The sequence below is a fragment of the Alligator mississippiensis genome, chromosome 14 (genome assembly GCF_030867095.1).
Source record: "Alligator mississippiensis isolate rAllMis1 chromosome 14, rAllMis1, whole genome shotgun sequence".
Taxonomy (NCBI): domain Eukaryota; kingdom Metazoa; phylum Chordata; order Crocodylia; family Alligatoridae; genus Alligator; species Alligator mississippiensis.
The window spans coordinates 3392605-3417609 of NC_081837.1; the positions used below are offsets into that span (position 1 = coordinate 3392605).

General features: G+C 48.3%; 1 protein-coding gene across 1 annotated transcript in view; it reads left to right on the plus strand.

Moving 5' to 3' along the window:
• Positions 1-7106: 7106 nt before the first annotated feature.
• Positions 7107-25005, plus strand: part of YPEL2 (yippee like 2) — a 36444-nt gene continuing 18545 nt past the window's right edge. Inside the window, exons 1-2 of the mRNA XM_019493420.2 lie at positions 7107-7206; positions 18695-19004. Of these exons, the coding sequence (XP_019348965.1) occupies positions 18888-19004 (117 nt within the window). The 5' untranslated portion in view covers positions 7107-7206; positions 18695-18887. The remainder of the gene's footprint in view (positions 7207-18694; positions 19005-25005) is intronic.

Genomic DNA, 25005 nt, shown 5'->3' on the forward strand with positions numbered 1-25005 from the left:
AAAAACTAGGCAGCAAATTGGTGTCAGAACCAGAGGGAGTGTTATCAGCTTCCAGCCTGTGCTCAGTCCCCTTCGCTGCCTTGTTTGCTAGGTAGATCTCCATTCAGCAATGGAAAAGTGACTGAGATAATATTCTGTAGAATGAAAAAGGTAGCTGTGCAGTCTTGGGAACAGCATGCAACAAGTTAATACTCATTTGTGACTATAACTTGTTTAGGAATCTTTCACTACCATAAAAATGACTCTAACACACATCTTTAGGGACCTGTTTCTCAGAACTAGCATAGGGCATCCCCATGTTTGACGGTGATGTGCGAACCTCACCACCCCCTTGCCCAGCAGTGATCCAGCATGGCTCTGCAATGTGAAGTTAGCCTGGTAAAAAGATGGAAACTTCGCCCCTCCGCTGTGCAGACAGAAAAGAACCAAGAGGCACGAGTAATCTCAGTTGCTCAAATCCTTTAGTACACATGCTGCTCCTGATGAATGCCACGTGATTTGTGATTGAGAAGCACTTCAGAGAGGAAATTCCAGTAATTCACCTTTGCTGTTCTAGGGGGATGTCTTACTGTTGCAAGGTCATCAGAAGATCAGTAATGGGGCAATCTGGGCAAATGAGCAGCTGAGAACCTGTTTGAGCAGCCTCCTAGACTCTGCACCCTAGTGCAATCAAAACTCATTGTAATCACAAGTCACTGTGCCAATCTTATTGTAATCACAAGTAGAGATCCTAAGTTGTGTGGATATTAGCCACTCTAAAGACGGTGGTGACTTGACATACAGGCAGTAACTCCTTGTGTGGGGAAGATTAGGCACAACACTCATTGCTTTTCTGTGTATAAATGGCAGCCAACTGAAAAAAATTCGTGCAGTTCACATTTCCACCCCAACTGGACTGTAGATGGAGAATCCAACTGGCCCAAAGCATCAGCAGGTCAGGGACACAGCTGAGCTTGTGCATGTTTGATCCGCTGTACATTAAAATCCTTAATGTATTACTGTTCCAGAACAGTGAGTAGCCGTGTGACACTATTTTGGCCCATTACTGTTGGCCTGCTGGACCCAACATCATCCCAAATGTTACTGCAAGATATACGGACCATCTTTAATATATGTCAATCCCCTGATCTCCCATAGAGAAACCTAAACAACAGCCCGTGGGTGGCTTATGTTTCACAAGCTGACACATTGGCCCATTTGACCCGTACATTCATAATCTCTCCCTGCGCATCTGTAGACCTAGCGGACAAACAGGTTTTTAGCACTGCTGTGGAATGTCGTTTCACTGATGCAACCAAAATGGATTTGGGGACATGGTACGAGCTTGTAATGTAGAAGCACCAACCCTGATTTCAATCATCCTGAACTGTTTTTAATCTGGCAGCTTTGCTGACTTCGGATGAACATGGTTGAACATGGGTTGTCTATATTAAGGAGTGACTAAGCTGATTGTAAATAGATTTAAATTCAAGAAACAAGATTTCTAACGTAGAGAATCCCCTAGCTTTTAAATTGATGCTCATCATTTTTTTTTAGGCTAGAAGCAGGTAGGAGTCACTAATCCGTGCTAGGTAGGAACAACGGAAATGTGTTGTCCTAACAAAATAACTTCAAGCTTCCCAAACTCTGTTCTCTTCTTTTGAAGATACAGACAGCTGCGATCCACTGAGGAGAGAATTTGTGAACTGAAACCTCTTCCATCGAGGGACACTGGAATGGTATTTACCTCTGTACAGCTCAGAAATGTATTTCTGGACATTGGTGCATTAAGCCAGAAGTGTATTCTGCTACTAGTCTGCCCCTAGCGTTTCATATTCACTGTGGTAGCTCAGCTTGCCGCAAGAGGTCCCCACAACCCTGATCTTGCTTCTCATGCACCTTTGCCTAGAGCTCTGTGTCCCCAGCCAGGCTTCCTTCCCCAGCCGGAGAGCTGATCCTGGGAAGGATGATGCAGAAACTGCAATGCAGGGATGTGTTTTGAAAAAGAAGACACTCCTCCGGGTTTCGGATCTCAAGCTTTTAAGCTCTGCCAAAGTTTTGGGGCCAGCATCACTTTAGCTGGATGATGGCTTTAATGTGATTGATCTGCAGTACTGGCTCTTAATTTAAGATGCAGAATATTGATACATAAAATAAGCTTGACAGGAGGGGAAAACTACTGAGGATCTTACTGCTGAAGCATCGGAGACCTAAAACTTTTAGAAGGAAGGAAAGCCGTGCTTGTGAACATTTGCTACGTACTGTTTTGGCACCAAACATGGGGGTGCTGTGAGAGGAGGAGGAGAAGGCACTTGCAACCATTACTCCTGACCTATAGCACGTTTAATTTGATGATCTAAAAGTGCATTCAAGTTGTCATGCTTCACAGTGGCTCTGAGAAGGATGGTGTTATCCCCTCTTCCCAGCTGAGGAAACGGAGCCAAAATCAGGTTAATAAGTAACATGTTTTCTGCCCAGCCACATAACAAATCAGTTCCAAATACAACCCATAAGTCCTAATGAAAATGAGGACATTGCGTAGACAAAGTCCTCCAGATTTTAAACTCCTAGTTTTAATTCAAAAGCATTATTAATCAATTAGAAACAATAATGTTCTTTATAAATAATTTTTTTCTCCCTTCTGTGTCTGCAGCAGTGGCAAAGTAGGAAAGATCATCTCCAGATAGGCTTGGCTGGCATTGGGTAGTGATGCTTTATCAACATAGTAAATATCTTTTTGATCCAGGTTGAATCTGATATTAGTCACTAGCTATGCATATTTCAGGATGATTCAAAATACAAAAGAAAAGGGTAGCAGTGTATGTTTTCAGGCCTTCAAGGATATTTGCAAACAGTGGGAAGTAAAATATCATTAACCTGTTAAACTGCAAGGGATGTTGTTAGGTAGATCAAGTGTGTGTGTATAACTGATCTACCTTACAATATATAACTATATATATTTGTTTTTTTTCTGTTTTTATTTCAAGTGAGTTGGTTTCCTGAAATTTACTATCAGCAAAAACATAATCGGGACATTTAAAGAAACTAATAACTGTTTTGCCTGGTTTGTAACCCGTGCTTTGTAGTACAGGCCAGTATGGAAAAGAGACTAGGAACAAAATGCACCTGACTGTTCTATTTTAGTTGTCCAAGCTGAGTAAAATGCAAAAACATTCTGATTTAAATCATTCACTTCTTAAAAAATGTTCAGTTCTGATAACCACGGGGCGGTGGTCACTCAGGAAAGGGTTTTCCCGAGATCAAAACCTATGCAGTCCCATTGCTTTGCATGGCATTACTCAGGCTTTTATACCAGCGTGGTTAGAATTGTTACCAGTCTGTACCTTCTTTTTACTACACGCTTCCTTCTGCCTTTTGCCTTGTGAACAAAAATGCTGAGCAAACTCCAAAAATCCTGATACCCCAATCGCTGTTTCCTTCAATCAAAACATTCCATCTTTAGTTCCCAGTTGCAAATCGGCCTCTCCTAATGACGCATCTTTTTATATTCTCTTTCGACTCTGAACATGTGTAGTTATGGGCTTGGCTGTTTAAACTTGTGTCCTCGCTACTTCCTGTACATTTACCTCTGGCTATGTTTGTTTTTTCTTGTGGTGCACTGAACACTTCTGCTTACAGCGAGTTGCTCTGAATGCCTGAGCTGGCGTCTTATAAAATCTTATAATCATAGAAAATTCAGGTGGGAAGGGACCCCAGGAGGTCACATCTAGACCAACCCCAACTACATCATCCCAGCCAAGGCTTTGTCCACCCGGGTCTTAAAAACCTCCAAAGATGGAGAGTCCATCTCTTTATGCCTCATGCCATTAAGTCCTAAGAATGCAAACATTTAAAGTAAGCTTTTCCCCAGACGAAGCCACTCCCATGACAGGGCAGCCAAAAGCTAGTGCTAATGCTTGGACCAAACAACATGACTTCGTTTGCATATGTGGTTTTGTGGTTTGCTGTGTCAAGATGGGTCGCTTCTATCTAATATGCAACTTGAATCTGTCATTATCCTTTGAGAATATATTTAAATCACACTTTCAAATAGCAACAAAAATGTAGAGAAATGTTATCTTGCAAAATCTGTGTTACAAAATCCCCCTGCTAGCTCGTGCACACATTTTATTTCACAGAGATCTTATCAAAGGCTTGTATTTCACTGCTGTGAAATGAGATTGTCTGAGAATACTGCAAGGTAACTTTGCAAACTCTAACGGATAAGGGCACAGCACACAAATGAAGAAGTATTTTCTTATTTCTGTTCCTCTGTGTTATTCTCTGTAGACTTAATGTATAGAGAACATCATCCTGCTAATTAGCAATAAAGTATCATGTTTCAATGCTAGTAATATCAGAAGGTTGTTTCAATGCCAGTCAGAGCCATAGAATCATTTGACATATGATTATGAATGGTCTAAGGCAATGGAAGAGAATGTATCTGTGCAGTACTAAACAGGGAGGTCAATAAACATAAGGTGTGCCGGTGTAATACATCAGCTGAGTAACTTTTTTTCATTAGCTCTACAAGAAAAGGGCAAGCATTTAGTATGATTTAATGGTGGAGTACATGGCGCTGCATCCTGCTATCAGCATTTGCAGAACTGTGCTACCCCTACAGATTGTTTTTAACTGAAACTATAGGAATAAAAAGTGCTGCAGGAAGCATTATTCTGATGATGCAGTTTGTTTGGAGTTATGTACAGTTCCAACCTTTTAAATTAATTGCGATGCTTGGCTGATTGTACTTATTGTCCTTGCACGTTTTTTCTAGTTTAAATGCTCTTGTGCACTTTTGCCTCAGAAGGACATGCTGCCTTGGGCTGTGATCTTGATCTCAAGCAAAGGAAAAAACCAGGCTGGGCCAGTACTTGGGTGCATGACTGACAAAAATGGCATTCAGGAAGTGAAATTGTGGTAAGTAGCTGCCTGGTGGTCTTGGAGAATATCTTCCAGGGCCTGACTGCTTTATAATGTTTAACCATTCTGTCAGGTATCCAGGTTGGAGCCATATTGGTCTAGAGGAAAAAGCAGTCAGGACTGGTGGTAGAGGTGATATCTTTTATTAGACCAACTAGATTTTTGCAAAAAAAAAATCTTTAAAGAAATGTCTCTACCACAAGTCCTGATTGCTTTAACCATTCTGTGGCACTTTTCACAGTTGTTCACTTGTCAACTGGTCCCCAAACTTCAGCTCAGTCTGATGAGGAATTTTTTTGTCTCCTTAAATACTGGCCATAACTTTAAGGTCATCCCTTTCACTTACTTCTTAAATTTAGCTTTGTGCTGCTTAGGCAGCTGCTGCATCTCTGTTGGAGGGGGTGGTTAAAGTGACCTCTGCGTCAACCATGTGAAATGTAAAATCAGTGCTAATGTGGACTAATTGCTTTGGTATTTCAAAAGATGCGTCATATATTGTCTATTAGAAATGACTACTGTACCCACTCCTTCCAATCCCTTCGGATTTGACTATACACCACTGGGAAAGGCCACAATTTAAAAGAAAAAAGCATGATGAACAATTGTTGGCTGCCTCGACTTCTGGCAGCATGCCACCCTGGTAACGGAGTCTGATTTTCAGAGCTGCACACTCTAAAAAATTGGGCCCCTGGAAGGTGTGTCAGGTTGTGCAATCAAAGATCATAGCACCTCAAATCACGACATGAGCCCCTTTTGAAAAAGGTTGGTGTGGGATTTTCAAAGGAGCCTACATGATTTAGGCTGCCTCAAATCCTGTTGAGATGCAAAAGGACTGGCTCGGCGCTCGACCCCCAGCCCGGGTGCGTAAACACGGAGTGTGCTGTACACCATTACAGGCGTGTGTACCAAACGCTCCTTGGTTACTGCTGCCAGTAGTTGTGTGCAAAATTCGACTGAGATGACATCAGGAAGGGAACAAGCCAGTGTCTTGACTAAGTTGTTTTACCATGATCAGTTCCTTCTCCTTCCTGGAGTAGAAGCTGTAATCTTGCATTAGAAAATGCCACCTCTAACTTCCCCAACCATTCGCATGTTTAGAAAAGACATCTCTGCAGAAAATCTTTGGGAAAACTAGGCAGACGAGGTTCTTTGGGCAAACCTGATATCATTTTTATTAGATCAACTCAAATAATTGGAAAAATTCTTCTTTGCAAGCTTTCGGGTCACTTTTGGGAAAACTAGGTGCACACACCACCAGGAGAGAGCAGCTCCTCCGTTTCTGCCCTTTTGAAGAAAGGAAGCGCGAGACGTACCAGGAACCCAAGCAAACTGCACGTCGGCTGTCGGGAGCAAGCGAAGTAGACGTTCAGGCACGTTCTGTTTTCTTGTCATAAATTAAAACTCACGTTCCAGACCTCGGTGGCGGGCAGCGTTCTGCAGTGCAGCTGCGCCCCACTCTTCCTATGTAGTCTGAGCGCCAGGGGAAGTCTCCGTAGCCGCGGAGAGCTTCGTCTGCGGAACGAGAGCTTCTCTTGGGGGGGAATTTTGTGGGTTTGAGGGGTCTGATGGGGCATGGCTCAAACCTGGTCGGGGAGCTGGGATTTCTGGTGCACTTCAGCTGTGACTTTTTTGTGTGTGAGACCTCCCGGGCTTCATCCAGGCCTGGGAGGCTGGTGGAGGGGAAGCTGCAATTTGCAAGCCAAGCAGCACGTCCCATGCACAGGGCGCATAGGCTGGGGTGGAAGTGCCCAGGAGCCTGCTTCCCTTCCGAGGCTTGCAGGCAGCCTAGGCCAGGCGTGTGCCCATGCACCCCCCAGCCCCAGGGGCTCGGGTGCGGGGCTGCAGGGCCCTTGGCCCCCAGGCTGCCTGGGCACCAGAGCAGCAGCAGGCGTCGCGGCCCCTTTAAGAGGAAACGCATCTGTTTGTTATCCTCCCTCCCCGCTCCCATGCTGGCAGCCCCAGCGCCGCGCTCATTGGCTGCCCGCCGCCCAGCTGTTGTCTGCGCCCCGCAACCTACCCCCGGCTGGGAGGGAGGGCGGGACCCGGGCCGCCTACCCGGACGCGATTGGCCGCCGGGGAAATGGGCTGCGGCTGGAGCCGACCAACCGGCGGCGTGTTGCTGGGGCCCGGCGGGCGCGGATTGGCGCTGGCCCGTGGCAGTCAGCGCCAGCAGGGTAGGCTGAGGCGGTATAAGAAGGGGCGGCAGGCCGCGGGGAGGCGGAGGCGCTGTAGAGCTGCCGGGCGACGAGGAGCTCCGGCTCACGCGCGGCCTCGCTCCGTCTGCCGCGCCCGGGCTCGGGGCAAGTAAGTGTAGTCCCGTGCCGGAGGGGAGTGGGGGGGGGGTTGGCGGGCGGAGGAGGCCGCGGCTCCCCGCTCCCTCACGGGGCTCGGCGGGGGCCGCGCCGGGCGGAGCCTCGGGCCATGTGACCGCGCTGTTTACCAACACGGCCGGGCCGCAGCGCCCTCAGGGGGCCCAGGCCCCTTGTCCCCCTCCCCAGCACGGGTGTGCCTCATGCCTCCAAAACCCCAATCCTCACGGGGGGGGGGGGTGAGGAAATGAGGAAAAAAATCCTCTTTTTTTTCCTTTTTTCTTTTTTAGGGGAAATTGTGAAAAAATAAAAAATCACGATCCCCAGCACTTGAGGCGTCGGCGTGTCCCCCCCTCCCCCCGGGACCGCTGCTGGTCGCGTCGCTGGCGATGCCTCGCCTGGGTGTTTCGGTGTTGTGACAGGGCGCGGGGAGGGGGGGACGCGGCTCGGAGGAAGTTGCGGGCTGGTCCTCTCCGCGTCCCTCCGCGGCGGGGCCCCCAGCCTGCCGGCGCGCTACCCGGCAGCTGCGCTGTCGAGCGCGAGCTGAGCTGCGCGTTTGCAGCGAGGCGTTGTGGCCTCTGCGTTTTCGGTGAGGGGGAAGAGGCGCTGTCCAGACGTCCTTCGCTTCGCGCTCCTTTTTTTCCCCTTTTGAAGCCCCGCAGACTGGCCGTTCGGGTGCGTCTCCGCTCCCTCTGTTGTCTTGCAGCTGTGGGGGGGGAGGAAAAATAAAAAATGTAAAGAGTCCTGTGCTTTTAAAGGCTCCAGGTAAGAGTGGTCTTCCCTCTGAGCGGTGGGCAGCGAGACTGGCTTCCTTGGCGTTAGGTTTCCTCCGGTTTTAAATAGGGGATGCCTCTGAAATCAGTGGGAACGCACAGGCTGTTGCCCTCTTCCGCCGTCTGCCGCCCTTCCTTTTAAAGGGAGGAAACTTGGTAGCCTGTTTCATGGTGGAGGGTAACGAAAAGCTTCCTGATGAACATCTGGCCACGGGCCTGTCGGTCTGAGTGGAGCGTGTGTCCCGGTTGCAAGCCCACGTTGGCAACTCCAGCGGGACAAGCAAGTCTTCCCTCGGCAGCGTCTTGCTTGCTCCGCGCTGGTGGCATGGCTCAGACTTTCTGGTTTTGAACCCCTCTGCCTTGTGTGCCGACAGCCAGTCTACCGTGAGAGTTAGGCTGGTTGCTGAAAAAGAGACCCATATCCAGCACTAGCAGGCAACTGGGAGTGACTTCCTCCCAGAAAGTCCACCTGTCACCTGACTGGCTGTGCCACTTTTGTGTCTGCAGGAAATAACAATTAATGGTGCTTATTTCTCCCACATCTTCCACCTGACTATTGGGTGGCACTTAACAAACTTGAATTAAGTTTCGTGGCTGCATCCCTGTGATGTAGGTAAATAACTATTATCCCTATTTTACTCATGGCTAAACTAGTGACAGAGCCACGGTTTGCTTAATGCCTTGCAGTCAGGAGCAGATATGGATACGAAACCCAGGCATCTGCCTTCCGATTTTCTCTTCTGCCTGGTCCACACTCCTTGGCAGTGATCCCATTTTATGCAGTTTGCCATCTGGGGTTATCCGCACTTGGAGAAGCAGAGGTGGGATGTTCTGCTGACTCATGAGTGTGAGGTTTTTCGGTTTTCTTTGCTGTGATGGTAATGATTTCTTTAAGTGCAAGCTATTCCTGTCAAACCAAACGCACATCACTGAAAAAGCCAAAGCCAGCCAGGCTTGCATTTGTCCTTCAGAGCAGTTTTCATCAGCTGTACATAATGGAGATAATAACTGTTACCTATGTCATAGGGGTATTTGTAAGCCTTAATCTATTAATGAGCCTCAGATAAAGGGTTTTACAGAAGTTGCAGAGTATAGGTACTATTGGCTTACGTTGGTATCTCAGGAGCTCCTTAATATGAAGAATTGCTTTCGAGTTAAGCAAACTAATTTTCTTTTCATCATAGATCACCAGAATGTGAAGTGCTGGGGAATGAGACTTGACTTTACTAAAGGTACAGCCTATAGACCATCACCTAGATAAACAGATTGCTCTCCTATAATGCCTCTGAGATTTTACTTGATACTCCGGCTAATTTTCACACACTCAAATTGAGAAGGTGGTTCTTTTAATAGGTAGATAATTGAGCATCTTGAGGTGTTATGGTCTGAGAACAAAAATAATTAACATCACCAGCACTTGATATCCAGGTGCACCTTGCATTGCTACAATTAAATGCAAACTTGAGTGAATGGGATGCAGACCTCTGTCAAATAAAATGTTCTCACTTCTGGTTTGCATTGCTGTTGACTTTGTCATGAGAAGCACAGGCCCTGCATGGCTCAACAGTATACTTGAGGATTTGGATAAAATAGATCCAGGTGATGGGTTCAGTCAATCTGTAAGTAAAGACCGGGAGACTATATCCAGCATCATGAAGATGGGGTTAATAACCACTAAAAAAGTCTGAAAATCCCAGGAACTCCCAAATGTGAAAATTGCATCAGAAGCCAAAAGAAGACCAAGTGTGAGTCAGTTCACATACCTTGGCAATAATGTATGAGCCAGTGAGCATATCCAGAAGGAAGCACTGACATGGATTGGCAGGGCGGCAACTGAGTGTACCAGCTCAAATGCAATTTCATCATAGAAAGTGAACAGCTTGATGACTATGTTTCATACCTAAAACTCCAATGTGTTTCTTCCACCTGAACATCTGGACTGCTAGCTTTCACGTATTCCAAAATATGGAATGGGCTTCCAGGGGAGGTGGTGCTTTCCCTCTACCTTGGAGGTGTTCAAGAAGAGATTAGATGGGCACCTGGCTGGGGTTACTTAACCCCAGCGCTCTTTCCTGCCTGGAGCAGGGGGTCAAACCTGATGATCTACCAGGTTCCTTCTGACTCTAGAAATCTATGAATCTATGACAGTTGTGCCATGGGGGCAGCAAAGGGAACAGGTAAAAAGGTGTGATGGGGAGGAATCCTTCCCTCAAACTGGGAAATAAACTCATGGGATTAAACAGTGAAGACTCAGGCTAGACAAGAAGAATGGGCCCTGTCTGCCTTAAGTGACATCTGACCGTGCGGGCAGAATTTAGGCAATGGAGCAGTACAGAGGAACACAGAAATGCACAAAGGAAGAACTGCTCATCCCTTGTTCCAAGTCATGACACGGGTAGGTAGCCAAATCCTTTGTCCCCTCTGATCCTGACTGATCTGTATCGTAGTTTGTCTTGTCCTGTTCCTCCCATGTTCCAATGACAGGTTGAACATGTAGTTCGCCTCAGTAGGAAGATACGTGAGGAATAAGGAATTACATCCTATTACTGCTCATTTATGCTACTGCCATTATCACTGCAGCCCATTGTGTATATTTAACCAGTTCCCATTAGGGCTTGGTATCACACTTCACGGGCTGTCGGGGAGAGTTTTTCTTAAATGCGCCGGGAAAATGGACAGACAAGGTTCCTTGGGTGAAATGGGAAAATGGAGCCTTTTGTGAAATTAGTTCGGCTTGCAATTGAGTGTTTATTTGCAGCCCAAGTGGGCTTTGCTGGTAGGAGCAAAATCAAGTGCTTATTTGTTTCAAATCCCTGCTCCTCTTCAGCTTTCTCCTGCAGTCTGGCAGCCCACACTGGTGTCTGTCTCAACCAGCTATTGAATTCTGTGCTCAGTTGCGATGAAATGGAGCTGTGAAGCAAAGGTGGGCCTCACTCGACAATAATGCTTTCTTGCTGTGCGTTACTAGTAGCACAGACTCATCTGCATTGCGAGGATGCTACTGCCAGCCAGCTCCTTGGAGACGAGAATATTTGGGTAAAAGGATGCCTCTTGCAGCCCTTATGTGACTAAGGCAGCAAGGTCTGGCCCAAAGGAGGCAAGAGACTAGGCCTGTCTGGTGTACTCTTCTCTCCATCTTGTCAGGTCCTTTGTTCTTAGATCAAGTTGTGGGAGGGGAGTTTAACTCCTTTGCTTCAGTACAATGGCAGCATCAAAATGCAACCTGATGATTGCATTTCTTTCTAGAGTGCAGTGACACAGAAAAAGACAGGCTTCTGAATAGGGCACTTGCAGGACCATGAGGGAGGTGGGTTCAGCTTCCAGACTCAGATCTATAAGGCTAGAAGGAACCATTGCTGTAATGTGGTCTGGGCTCCTTTCTGTTGCAAACTGCCTGCCTGCCCGCCCTTGAGTAAGGCACTTAGTGCTCTGTGCCTCAGTTTCCCTACATGTCAAATGAAAGTAGCACTGTCTCCCAGGCATGCATTGAACATTAGTTGATGTCTGTGAAGTCTTCCGGTAGAAGGCTCTCTGGTCACTGTCCTAACACCCAAATTTTACAATAAGAGTACTATACCTCCCTGCCTGATTGCTGTTGTTTTGCAGGGTACTATCAGTAGCTTTAGCCTCAGAATGTGATCACCATAAATAATTGTAGAAAGCTGTGCGTGTGTGTGCGTCTCTCTCTCTCTCCCTCACGCATGTAATGCTTAAGTATGTATACATAAAAGGGTAATCATTTAAAATAGGAATAATTTATTAGTTAATTGCCGATAGTTAAAGCCATTTATTAGGGTTTGCACCCAAAAGTTTGAAATTTGAAACTTTTTTTGCAAAAATCTAGTTAGTCTAATAAAAGATATCATCTCTACCATGAATCCTGAATGCTTTAAGCCATTTATTAGTTTCTCTAGCACCTGTTAAGGTAGAGGTTTAGTAACTAGTAACATAACTGGCATCTCTAACATGCTTGAAACATTCATTAACCCCTCCTAAATGTTTCCTTTTAACATGAATTTATCTTTAATTCCCTTAATTTCAGGGGTTTGGATTTTAGGTCTTGACTGATTTGCAAATGCAAGAGAACCGAAACTGCCTATAAACCAAAGTGAAACTGGCCAGCCTGCTCTTATCTCTTAAACTAGTTGATAAACAGAGAGTAGAGCAACTCTGCATGGTCATGCAGATCTTGCTTGTTTTTCATGTCTGGCTTTCATTTCAACAACCTCAAAGCTGTGAATCAAGGGAATAGGATTAATATGTTAAACAGCACAAAACAGGTTGTTCTCTCTCTTAGATCAGTGTCTGTCCCTTTTACACGTTTATTTCACTGTGATGTAACGTCCAGACAGAAACCACTTCTTCCAGAAGACCTGAATAGCTGGAGTGTCTGCACAAGCTTGGTTTGATGGGAAGGTCCGTGATGCTTCACAGACTGACACACTGCCCTGTAGCACGTACTTTAAAACATGATTAATATAATTGCAATGATGGATTTAGTACTGATGGCTGCTCAGCAAAATAATCATCACTATTGTTTTTCCTGCTACACTGGCTGTAGCATGTGGAGCACGGCAGGTGCAGCATGCCTGGCCTTGTGCCTTGAGGGGCCCTAATGATTCAGGGAGTCTTTAATTGCTACTTTGTCAAGCCCCTTGTAGTGCCACCTAGTGGTTGTTTAGCAAAACCAGTAATTGCTGTAAATAATCTGGGTTGAGAGCATTTTTTTTAATCCCAGGATCTCTGAGCCCTGTGCAGAGATGAGTAGTAATATCCCTATTGCACAGATGGGAGAACTGAGGCCCAGAGCAACAGAAAAGATGTTTGAGAGGGATAAGCAGTTTGTCTGTCAGGAGGTAGGTAGAGTGCCTGCCTGCCTTGCACTTTTTTACTTCATTACGTGTGCTTGCAGTTATGCAGATCTGGTGAGGGTTTGCATTGTGTCACTTTACCCCTTCCCACCCCTGCCACTCCCTGCCTCCCATGAGAGAAGGCAGCCCCTGGGACAGGGCATAGCTGTCTCAGGCAGCAGTAAGAACTGATTGGTTGATTGAGAAGAAGGTACTGATAGGCTTCGTGGATATTCCCATCATCCTGTTTTAACTTGAGGGCTGGGGGATGCCCAGAGCTGGAGGGTAAAGGACTAAGAGGGTCTGCTTCTATACCCAGACTCTCCTTCAGTCCTTTTGATGGCTTTCCCAGCAGCCTGTGCTCAAGTCTGAGCTCATCTTGGAGCCTTTCACAAGCTTAATTCCTGCCTTGGCTTCTCCCATGGTAAAGGAGGCCATTCCAGTTCTGCCTGGAACCACTGAGCCTACCAAAGCTGCTCCCCAGCTCTCCCGCAATCATGAGCTGTTATCATTGGCACAAACAGAACTGAGCAGGAAGAGGTGTTCCTAATTTCTAGGCACAGAAAAATCGGGCTTCAGTTCCATGTTTCTCTCTTGCTTCCAAAGCTTTGGAGCATCTCTAGCTCCCACCACATTCTTTGGGGGTGCTGGGGCTCAGCATCTCTGTGAAGTTGGCACTGAAGTGATTTGCCTACAGCCTTGGTGGCAGACACTGGTGAGGCTAGGACCTGAGCGCAGATTTTTGAGAATCCTGCACTAGGAGGCTGTCCCATGCATAAGCCACCATGCTTGCCCCAGCACTGAAAGAGTTTCCCTTCTGTGTGTGCCCTTCTGTGCTGTGACTGAGCAGGAGCTGTCCTCAAGCACTTTGAGTTAGCTGTGAGAACCCATATGCAGCCTTGGCTCCTACAGTTTGTCATTCTGATGAAAGAGAGCTGCTAGAGTGACCTCCATCAAGCAAGTCCACCATATATTCATGCCAGGAGACACCAAAGAGTAGAGTCTGGGGTTTTCTCGGCAGCTGGGTTTTTCACAATGCTCTGTGTTTAACTTCATAAGCATTTGCTTTTAGAAAATATTGAAGCTGTTCCTCACCATTTTCATCTTTTGAAATGTATCTTGCTGCTGTGTTTGGTCTTTTTGAATGACCGGGAAAGGTGTTGACCTCTTAACCACAAAAACTTCAAGTTTGATGGGAAACGCATTCAGTTGGATTGGTTTTGATTTTTTTTTTTTGTGGCTGTCATGGATTGTGTGTGGGGAGATGGGCATCTGAGTTATCTGTCATGTACCCAAAAGGGTGCAAGTGCTTGGAGGGACTGACCACTGCTCTTCTTCCCCATGCTGTCTTGTCCTGAATTTCCCACACTGCTGATCAGTCTCACAGGCCTCTAGAGCGGTGGATGGAAGGAAGGGGTTGAAAACTGGCTGGAGGAACCCTTGACTGCGTATATCAAAGCCTGCTTGAAACAACAGATGACGGCTGCAAGGAGATTGGCCATTTTTCTGTAGGATGTCCCCAAAAGGGATGTATGTGATATTCTTTTCCCCCCGTGCTCCAGGGATCCTCTGGCGGCTGCTCTCGGACTGGCTCCAGGATTCCTCCCTTCCTAAATCCAGCTATTCCGGCATCCTCTGAAAGTCCCAACTCCAGTGATACCAGTGAGCCTGTCCCGGAGGGAAATTTGGCCTGTACCAACCTATAGGAAGGATGTAGACTTGTGGATATGGCCTCAGCCTGATGGAGTGGCACTGAGGCTCCTGCTGGTGACAGCTGTATGTTTGCGTCTAATTGTATTTGTATTAATGTTAAAATAATAAAATATAAATATTACATAAAACACAACAGTAAAGGCTCCTTAATCCTTTCCCCTCCCCCTTGCTCCAAGGAGAAGTTGCTGGAATGGAGACCACCCAATAGCTGCCATGGCCAATGGCTCCAGTGATGGAGATGAGGTGTGTGGTCCTGTAGAGCTGGCCAGCATGGCTGGTGACCAGGCCTTTGTCTCTGCCCATCAGTGGAGTGAATGGGGCTGCTGTGAGGCACTGTGAACCATGCTTGTGGTTGTCTCGAGGGCAGAAAAGAGCACTGGCTCTGGGTGACTGCAGATCGGGAATGGTGCTGGGGGGTGGGTAGGGGAGACTCTTCTATAAGAAGATGGGCTGTTAGGAATAAGGGACTGCTGTTGTAGTCAGAGCAGAAGCGGGGACTGTTTGAATGGCAGCTTGGCTGTAGATTGCCACCAGCGATCCTGACTGTTTGTGCATGTGCCAAATTGATCCCTTTCTCTTCGCCCAATATTGAAAGATATGTTCATAAATGGATCTTAAAATATCTACCCCCGTTAGCCACCCTTGTTGAGCCCCTGCACTACTATCCTTCTCGGCTTCATTCACTAGAGCTGTTGAAAAACTATTTTCCCCTCCTAGCAGAATGCTAGGACTTTTGTTCATAAATAGTAAATCTTACAGTGGAGCGAGAAAGAGACCATTGATAACTCCCATGCCTTCTAGTCTGTGCTTAGGCATTAGTTCGCGTGGGTAAAGTCTTGGGCTTCTCGGATGCATTTTGAAGACTGGCCAGCTAACGCTCGTGTACGTTAGTGTGAAGAGCAGTATAAGTCAGGGGTGCTTTTATATTCCCCATTACATTAACTTGATTTCAGCAGCCCCTCTCAGTTCATACTGTGGCTCCAACATGCTGTTGCTCAGTGACCCTGGGCAGGAGGAGCAGGCTGATGACAAAGGGGGATTATTTTGGTATTGTTTCCTCTGGGCTTTGTCTAGGCATCCTTTATGCAGCTGTTTGGCTGAGATGCTGGCTGTTGTGTCATCCCCCCCACCCCCGTCACGCCGCAGTACAAAGCTGGTGTTGCTCATGTGAGGCAGGCAGAGATGAGGTCTGAATTTGCTCTAGGGTATGGAAAAAAAGGCACAGCTGCCCACCTTGTGCACTCCCCTCCTGTCCTGCAGGAGAGAAGCAAGCAAGAAAATCGTAGTCTCTGTAAAAGGTGCAGTTTTAAGGCAGCGGGTTAGAACTGGCTGTGCAAGCTTTGGCCGTCAGGTAAAGTACTTGCTAGGCTCTTCTCGCTCCTTTTTCCTGTGGCTGGTCTTTCCCCTGTAATTTTCTCCTTTCTGTCAGGGTTTGGTCCTTTGCCTTGGAATCCAGTTGCATTTGGCCTGAGCAAGAGCACATTTCGTCTTCTGCTTCCCTGCACTTGGATGGCAAGGTGCATGGCTCACACATTCCAGGCCCGGGGCTCTGTTACGAGGGGATATTGGATGTCCGGTGCTGAATCAAGAGCTTGGAATTTAGGGCTGGATCTGTTGTCTTGTGACCAGGGAGGTTGGCGCTCAGTGCAGGAAAGCTGGGATATGTTGCAGTTCCTTGCATCAAATAAATGGAGGAGGAAAGCAAACTAGCTTCCTTCCATTCTTCTAGCTTCTTGCAGCCTTTAAGGTCCAAGCACTTTCAAGCCCCTGAACACTTCTCACCTGCGAGGGAAGACGATGCTGTCTGACCCAAAAGAGTCTTGTCCTCCAGTGTGTGCCTGCGTTCCCATCCGCTCCTCTCATTCTGCCCACTCTGTGCTGATGACTGAAGTTTGCAGCTCTGGCTACTCAGGCAGCAACAAAGTCTGTAGAGCTGCCATCAGGCTCGTGCAACTCCTGGTAAACCCCTGGGAGCTGGATTGGGTCCCAGGGCACTTGAAAGCCATGTTTCAGTGTCAGGGCGATTCTCACTAAGCCTGATTGGAAAAGACTGATCTGATTAGTTAATGTTCACGGAATGCTCAGGGGATGAAAAGTGCCATGTAAGTGCTGAGCATGATGGTGGTGATAGATGTGCCTCTTCAGCAGATTGCAGGGTGAATAAGAAGTCTGTCGCTCACTCCCACTCTCGTGGCAGTTTGTCCTGAGAGGCCTGCCTCCTAGAAAGGAAGAGGAAATGTTTCCCAGAACAGGAGAGGAAGCTGGGTTCCTGCCGTGTTGCTAATACCTGCCAGCTGCCTCAAACCTAGGAATTTATGAATCCTATAGCCCACTATGCTACATATATTGCATTTGGCATGCATCAGTCAGCTCTGGATACCTCCCCTTCCACATGCATGGTGCTCACTAGGAAAATGCCTTGCCTTCTGAGTAAGATCCAGGAGATGGCATTTTCAGAAGTGCCCTAGTAATTTAGGCACAAAGCCCCTTTTTCAGCAGCTGTGCGGATACATTGGAGCCCAAGGCTTGCTTACTTTGAAAAACCTTAGGCACGTATGTGACTTCAGGAGTTTTGCAAGTCTAGCCCGGTCTTCTGTGTGTGAGCTCTGCAGAGGGTGTTTAGGGTGACTGGAAGTGAATCCACATGGCAAGCTGCTGAACGCCTTTCCCAATTCACTTCTCATTGCCTCGCTGCAGTGTCCTGCTGCAGTCTGGCACCCGCACCAGCCAGGACTGCAGGGAACCCAGGGGCTCATCTGTGCTGGGTGCTCACTTGTTTTTTTTCAGTGGTGTCCCCAAGGCACCACCTCTGCTGCCTGAAATAGGCTCATGATTTCCCAACGTGCTGTTCAGACAGTTCACTCTTTTCACAAGCAAGGGGGACACAGCTGCCTAGAACAGTCCAGAGCCAACACCCCTCTGTGTGCCACACTCCCCACAGGACCAGCTCCAGGGACCACCACACTGAGCCATAGTAGTAGCTCTGTACAAGGCCAGCCTTGGTTGCCATGCTAAGGTGGAAGGAATATCCTCACTGATGCTATAGGCGGGTCTCCTGGAAGCATACGCCAAGTCTTGAGCCTTTCCATTTTGTTAGCTCAGGAATTTCCATTCCAAATCGGCTCATTCTGAAAAATTAGGGGGATGGGATGGGGGGGCACATGCAGTATTTGGTACACAGTGCAGATTCAGGTTCTGAACTGTCACATGCTTCAAAGAAGGGAAAAGCCTCCTGGAAAGAGCAGCCAGACTCCACAACTAATTCCCAGAACACACATGCCATGTTTTGGGCAGGGGCTGCTGCTTTTACACCAGTGGGCTGTTTCCTCTGTCCAGCAAAGGAAAGGAATCATTTCCGTACAAGACATACAGGCATCTTAGAGCGTTAGATTTCTGCTGGAAGATCTGAACTGCAGTGTTGAGCCAGATCCATCGAATGCACGGGGTAGCAGAGAATGTCCTGTGGTGATGAGACATTTAACTCCTAGTCAAGTCCAGCTGTGGCCACTGTTGGGTGTCTCGTGGTGAGGGAACTTGCATGTCTAGAGAGGCTTCTAGCGTTGGAATTTGAGGCAGGTTGTGAAGGGGGGCCCTATTTGTGACCCTCGGTTTACACGTCTGGGAACTGGGCCCAGAAGACAGGAAGGACCATTGGGTGGCTAGAGCCCTTTCCCAGGCTTTAGGGGGACTGGATTTCAACTCCTTCCTTTTCCATGTGTCACCTATGGTAGGTCACTTAGTTTGTCTGTGCTTCTGTTCCCAGGCTGTAATGCAGAGATAATCATACTCCCTGAGCCCCCAGCAGGTATGACGACAAACCCCTGAAAGATTATCAGGCACTTAGCTTGTTAGCAGGTGTCATAAAAGTACCTTGGATAGAATGAAGCATAGAAAGGAGTGAGCTGACCCAGGTCTGACAGCGACTTGGTGGCAAAGATGAGAACAGGACTCGGTGCTTTTCCTCTACCCACCTGTCCCCGCTCCCTCCAGGAGAATCAGTGGGCACTGGGAGTCCTGAGTCCTCTTTGGTCCCTTGCTGTAGTAACAGCCCATCATCCAAACCGGAGTGGGAGGCCACTGGGGTGGGGAGTCTACCCGGCACAGTGCCCAGTATGAATGCTCCTGATGCATACTGTTGTCTCCCCAGGTCTGCGTGGCCCTGCTCTCCTCCCACCGGAATCTCTTCCTCTGCCGCCATCAGCTGCGTGTGGAGCCTGCCCCACACCATCCCCTGCCAAACCACGGCCTTTACCTGCGTCTTCCGGTGTTTCCCGTGCGACCCTTCCTGTGGGAGTGCCTCCTGGGCCACCCCGGAGTTCACGCAGCACTCGGTGGCTCCAATGGTGAAGATGACGAGGTCCAAGACTTTCCAGGCATACCTGCCTTCATGCCACAGGACCTACAGCTGCATTCACTGCAGGGCTCATCTGGCCAATCACGATGAACTCATTTCCAAGGTATGTGCGGCCCCTGCCCCCCACAGGCGTTCCATGTGGCTCCCGTAGCATTCCCCAAGCTGTGTGCTAGGACTGCCACTAGATGCGGGCTCCCTTCTTCTGGTGCATGGAAATGCCTGGCTTTCTGGCCCCCAGGCACGTGCTTTGGAACCAAGTCCTAGTCTGATAGATTGAGTGGAGAGCCATTGGTTTGTTTTCGTTGGGTCAGTACACTACCTTTGGGGCTTGGGTTCTCCTGCTGTGACCTGGGGAGCACTTGCTGGTGGTCTGGGTTCTCTGTCTTGCTTTTAGTTGCCAAACTGCCTGTGTCACTGGCTAGTTGCAGTATTGCCTTGTCATGCAAGCAAGTGCCTAAGTAACCACAGGGATGTGGCATGTTGGGGAACGGGCGGGCAGGTGCCTACTCGGCAATCTCTGTTAGAGTGTAGTCCCTGGCATGGATTTTGTTCGGCCTTTTGCTTTCACTGGTTTGGAAAGAGGCGGGTTTTTGAGGCCCTGCTGCCTTGGTGCTCAGATTGCTGTAGCTTTGCAGCGCTCTGCAGTCTTGGAAGAGTGGCCATGGGGCATGGAAAAACAGTGGGCCAAGAGAAGGGCTCCAGACATCTGGGGTGTCTCATTCTGCTCTTCTTACAGGGGGAAGAGACCTTTTGGATCAGCTGAATTAAAGCACTAAGGAGTAAGAACATTGGGTGTGGAGTTGGCCTAAGGGCATCTTTCTGAGGTGGGAAAGATGCTGCCAGCCCTTGCTGGAGTGGCCTTCTGAGCCTGCTGTGTGTGGTAGGGTCAGGCATCAGGTTCCCAAGTCTTGGTTGGTGCCGGGGCTGTGAAGCCTGTTCAGCTCATAAAGCTTGTCTCCAGGAAAGGCAGCCAGGCTGCAAGGCTAGTGAGCTGAGCCGGGAGAGAGAACTGCACAGTGGGGCCCCTGGGGCAGAGGGTTGGGAGGAATCTGCCAAAACAGGCACTGGGAGAAAGGGCAACCCTTGGAGAAGCTTGAGGCTAGACCTTGCAGGTGGGTCCTCTTGGTCTCTCACCAAGGCGACCTGCCTTGGCAGTGCCATCCTTGAGGGCACTGCAGCTGTCTTCCTCCTGGAGGAAGCTAGAACCCAGACTGGACAACTCCAGCAGGAGTCAGGGTTTCAGCTCTCTCCTCCCTCTGACACAGCAGGTCCTCGGCATGGGAAGACATGGGGTGAGACCTAGGCATACTCTCTCTCCTTCGTGACTTTCTCTTATCACCTGTCTGTCCCTGTCCTAGTCCCCCCTTCTGTGCCATGTAGCTGGGCAGCTTTGCAGGGAACAGTTTCAGGCAAAGCTGATGCGGGGCGCAGAGTTCCTTGTGCAGTATTAATAAAAACCCAAGTCTGGGAAGGTGGGGTAGGGAGGTTGCCCTGGTCCTTCTCTTTCCCCTGAGAATCCCTCCCTGGATCTGTGTTGCTAATCTTTGTCTAAGGTGGCTGCACTGGCGGCTCTGGCTCTGATGGGGCCTAGCAGGGTCTTAAGCCCACAAGGTGTTTTGGTTTGCTTTGGATTTGTATTGCAGCAGTGTCTTGGGCCTCCAGCACAGACCACTTCTGGGCCATGTCCAAACCCCATGCAAAAAAGATGGTCTGTGTCCAAAGAGCTGAGAGGCCAAGTGCCACCTTCTCCCAGTTTGGATCCAAGCTCCCTCCCCTCCTCCCAGACCCTTTACAGCCCAGCTGTCCCAGACATAGGCTCGCCTCTGAAACCTGAGCGGTGGAACTGTGCTGTAGGTTTCCCTTGTGCAAGCCCAGTTAGGTGCAAGAAGGTAACCAGCAGTAGCAGAAAGCGACCGTGGGTAATGTGAAACCCGTTGATCCTCATTACTCGGCCATAGAGATTCCTGAAAGAGAGAGAGAGAGGTTTCCTTTCTGATTTGGGATCCGATAAGATTGCTCTAACCACAGCCACCCATGTGACTCCAGTGCTGGGAACTTCCTCCATCCCCTTAAAAATGGGCTTTTTCTGTACCAGCAGGGTGGTGGGTTCGGGCTTAGAGGAATTAATTCCTTTTGCCCTAAATTGCCCAGAACCCACAGGGGAGCCGTGTGCAGCTTTGGATGCCATGAGCTTCTAGCTCCTTTGAAGAGCTGCACATTGCAGCATTGGCTGGCGTTGTCGGCCAAAGCCCCAGCTGGAGTTGAATCTCAGTATTGTTCTGCTTCAGTCCAGAGTTTATTTCCTCTTCATCTCCCAGTTCTCCCCTTTCCCCTTCAACACCAGTGTTCGCTTAATCTGGTTTTGTAGTGCATTGCCAGAACTGGGGCTCACAAGTGCTTTGACAAGCCAGGCTTGTTTAAAAACAGAAACCTTTCAAATTTAAGGTGGGCTGAAGGTTTCTTAATCAGCAAGTGCTATTTAAAGGGCCAGGATCGATGCAGATGCTTTTAGCAAACCCTGGAGCTGTTACATGAAGCGAGTTGCTGAAATGTTGCCTGCTTACTTGGCCTTTTATTTGATGTGGCCAGAGGCAGAAAGTGATTTTGGCTAATGTCTGATTTGTAATAGGATCCCTACAGTGGGTTTAATTGTCTGGCCAAGAAAGTTCTTATTCACTCGGGAAATAAAAGGTGACCAGGTAAATTGGGTGGAGAGGGGGGGGACTGGCTTCCTTTGTGTTCCTTGGGTATCATGAGTGGGGGGTCCTGTGTGTCTAATTCTCTCGTTCCCTCCTAGCCATGCTCCATTTAAACACGTGCCAAACTTAACACGTGCTTTGGTTTCATTATTCTTTCTGATGCTGAGAGCAGGCAAAGCACAGGACTGAGGCTCAAGAGAGCTGCACTCTGTTTCCAGCTCTGCAACAGACTTCTGGCGTGACCTTGGGCAAAGCACTTTATTTTTTTTCTGTCCTTCATTTTCCTCACCTCTGAAATAGAAGTGGTGATACTTTTATCAGTCTCATCTGGTTAGCCGGTGCACCCTGCAAGATGGACACTGCCTCTTATCAAGTGTTTCTCTGGTAGGGTCCAAATCCTAATTGAGGCTTCCAAGTGCTATTGTAAGGCCTGTAACAGTCATCGTGCCATACAGCTACAGTGTGGAAGGCCCGACTGAAAGTTTAGCTGTGGCTAAAGAGGAAAGTGTATCTGGTGTTACATAGATCTCCCCAGATATACACAGTTTTATAGTGTTTCGTATAAGGATCTGAAAACATGGTTCTGACAGATGACCCAGTGGTGGGAAGACCTGCCTCTGGGGGGAACTCGTTGGAACAGGACAGCTCCCAGGCTGCCCCGCGGTGTTCTTGGGGCTCTGAGCTACAGGATGGACCTCAGCACTGTGCTGCTTTCTGTCAGACTCTACAACAGAGCGCTGGTGGGATCCCTTTTTCTGTCACAGTTCATTTGCATCTGGTGTCTAGCGTTATGCAGATCAAAAGCGAGAGCACCAGCATACCGAGCCAAACAGAGCAATAATCCAGCAGAAATGTGCTTGGTTATGGAAACATTTCGGGAATGTCTCGTGGGCTTCCTACAGCTGCTTTTTCATGAGCCGTTGTAATCCTAGCACTCAGTAGTAGCCAGCAAAATCTTGTGTGAAGTTGGCTGAAGAGTTGCTCAAAGAGATCTTTGATCTTTGTATTGGACCCCTCTTCTTATGTATATAGACATGGGTATGGGCCTGTGCTGTACAGACTGCTCAACTGGAGCAGTGAATCATTCAGAAGGAAAGATTTAGGGGTAGCTGTCTGACTTTGGCATATGTGATTGGGCTGCAGAAGGAACTGTCCTGTACTAGGACTCAAGATTGTGCATGTTTTTGTATAGGAGCACTGGCAGCTACAGCGCTGGGTTTGCTGGTCAGATGCCCCTGGCATGTTAGAGAGACCAACCTCATACTATGCCACACTCCAAGGATCACACGAGTATGGGAAATACGGTACCCATTTCCCCACAAATCTTGGATGATTTAAAGTACCTGGATTTGTGAATGAAACTAGGACTGGGTAGATCCATCCAGTCCCTGCAGCAAACAAGTCAAGTCGAGAGGAGTTTACATACTAGTCACGCAGGGCTGGTCTCTGCACTCACGGCTTAGACTTCCCAGTCTTCACTGCTGGGTCCCCTGCTCCTTTCTGTTGCTATCCTGAGAACACCTCTTCTGATAGGTGGGAAGGCTTTGTGTTGAACTGCCCTCTGTGCTTTTCTCACCGTGGGGGGGGGGGGAGAGGAGCTGTAGATGGGCAACCTGATTTCTATGCCAGAGTTGTACTGTCTGGAGCACTCAGCAGGCAGGAAGCATAGACAGACCTGAGGCTTTTCCTCTTGTGCTCTTGTTTTGGAGGAAAAAAAACAGCTGGCCTAAGAACATCACATGCTGGTCCATACAATGCAGGTTCTTCTCCCTTACTCCATACCATAGTATCCGAGTGCTTTGCAAATCCAGGAGCAACTTTGACAGGATCTGCACCAACCCATATAAAGAAAAGAAAAGGGTGTGCTCTGCTGGTGTTGGGGTAAAGCCAGGGGCAGTCTCCCAGGGGAGTGAAGGAAGGTTATAGGGAAGCTGCACGCTTCAGTCCACATTGCAGATTGCAAAGGGGAGGGGAACAGTTTGGGAGTATGTTGTACCAGACCAGAGGGTCTGGAGAAGGAGCCTTGCTACTGGCCTGCCTGGTGCTGTGGTTTTGTGCTGTGCTGTCTGAGGTTTTTTTCCTTCCTTTTTAACATTCGGAGCATGCATCAGATAACACCGTGTGTCGCAGCAGAAGCACTCTGTGGCTGGCATGGCGAGCAGCTCTTCTGAATACCTCGGTGAGCAGGCAGGTAACACTCCAGCTAGCTTATTTTCATGGAAGACAGCAGCTGCTTCCAGACAGTCCTCTGCTTGCCTCCGTGCTGCAGCAGGAGTTCTCCAGGATGGAGCTTTCTGGAATTCGTTCTGTGTGTGCGAGTGAATTTGAGTGCCAGGCAACAGGGAGAGAAGTCAGCAAGGGAGGTTTAGATTAGCTGTTAGGAAGAATTTCCTGACTGTGAGGGGGTTGAGCACTGAAACGGATTCCCAAAGAGTCTCAGTCACTGGAACTTTTTAGTGCAGGTTGGACAAAAGCTAGTGCAGGCTGTTCCCACCTCAAGCAGAGGCTAGGTGCTCTGAATGTACAAGAAATCCAGCTGTTGGCTTCCTGGATACAGTAACATAGACACTTGCACCTTTAATTTATGCAGGGGTAGATCCCAGTCCCGCTGAAGTCAGTGCCTTACCTCTGGCTTCAGTGAGCTTGGAAATGGGCCCATAATGCCTGTGTCATCTTGGTTCAGACCAGCAATGGACCCTAAACAAGTAAGGGGAATAATGGCCTGCATGGCAGAATCCAAAGGCTTCATGTGAGCCATCTGCTCTCTCCTGATCTCATGGCACTGGCAGGTTTTCCTTCCTGATGCAGCCAGCTGCCCCTGAGCACTCTTACCCTGGGGAGCAGAGAAGATCAAGGAGGGAATATCTTCCAGGGGCACAACTGGAAATTGTGGGGTGCCATCAGATGAAGAAACTGGAAAAATAAGTATCGGCACAAAGCCAACTGGTCGCTTATTCTCCTTCTTCCACTAGTGCAAAACAAGGCCCTGTCCCTTTTTCTGCAGGACTGAGAAGTGGGCTTTAGGATCAAGCTGTAGACTGTTGGTTTAAGGTCAGAAAGGACTGAAGGATCACCCTGTCCACCTCCCTGTGCATCATGGAACTTATAAACCCCCAAGTTTCACAGTTTTTCGTTGTTTCTTTTTACTATTTTTAGTTGCCGTGTTCATGTTTCATCCTGGTCTCCAACTCTGATTTCATCCCTGATCATTATAGTCGGGTGTTATCTGGAGCTCCGCTCTTAACTGTCAGTCTTCCAGGAGCCCAGACTGTAAGTAATGAGCAGGGAGCCAGTTAGTGCTCTAGAAAGTCATTGTTCTTTGAGCCTGGTTTTCTGTGACAAACTTAGAAGGGTTTTTGTGAAAGAGGGACCCAGAAGTGTGCGACTTTCAAGTCCATTCTGTAT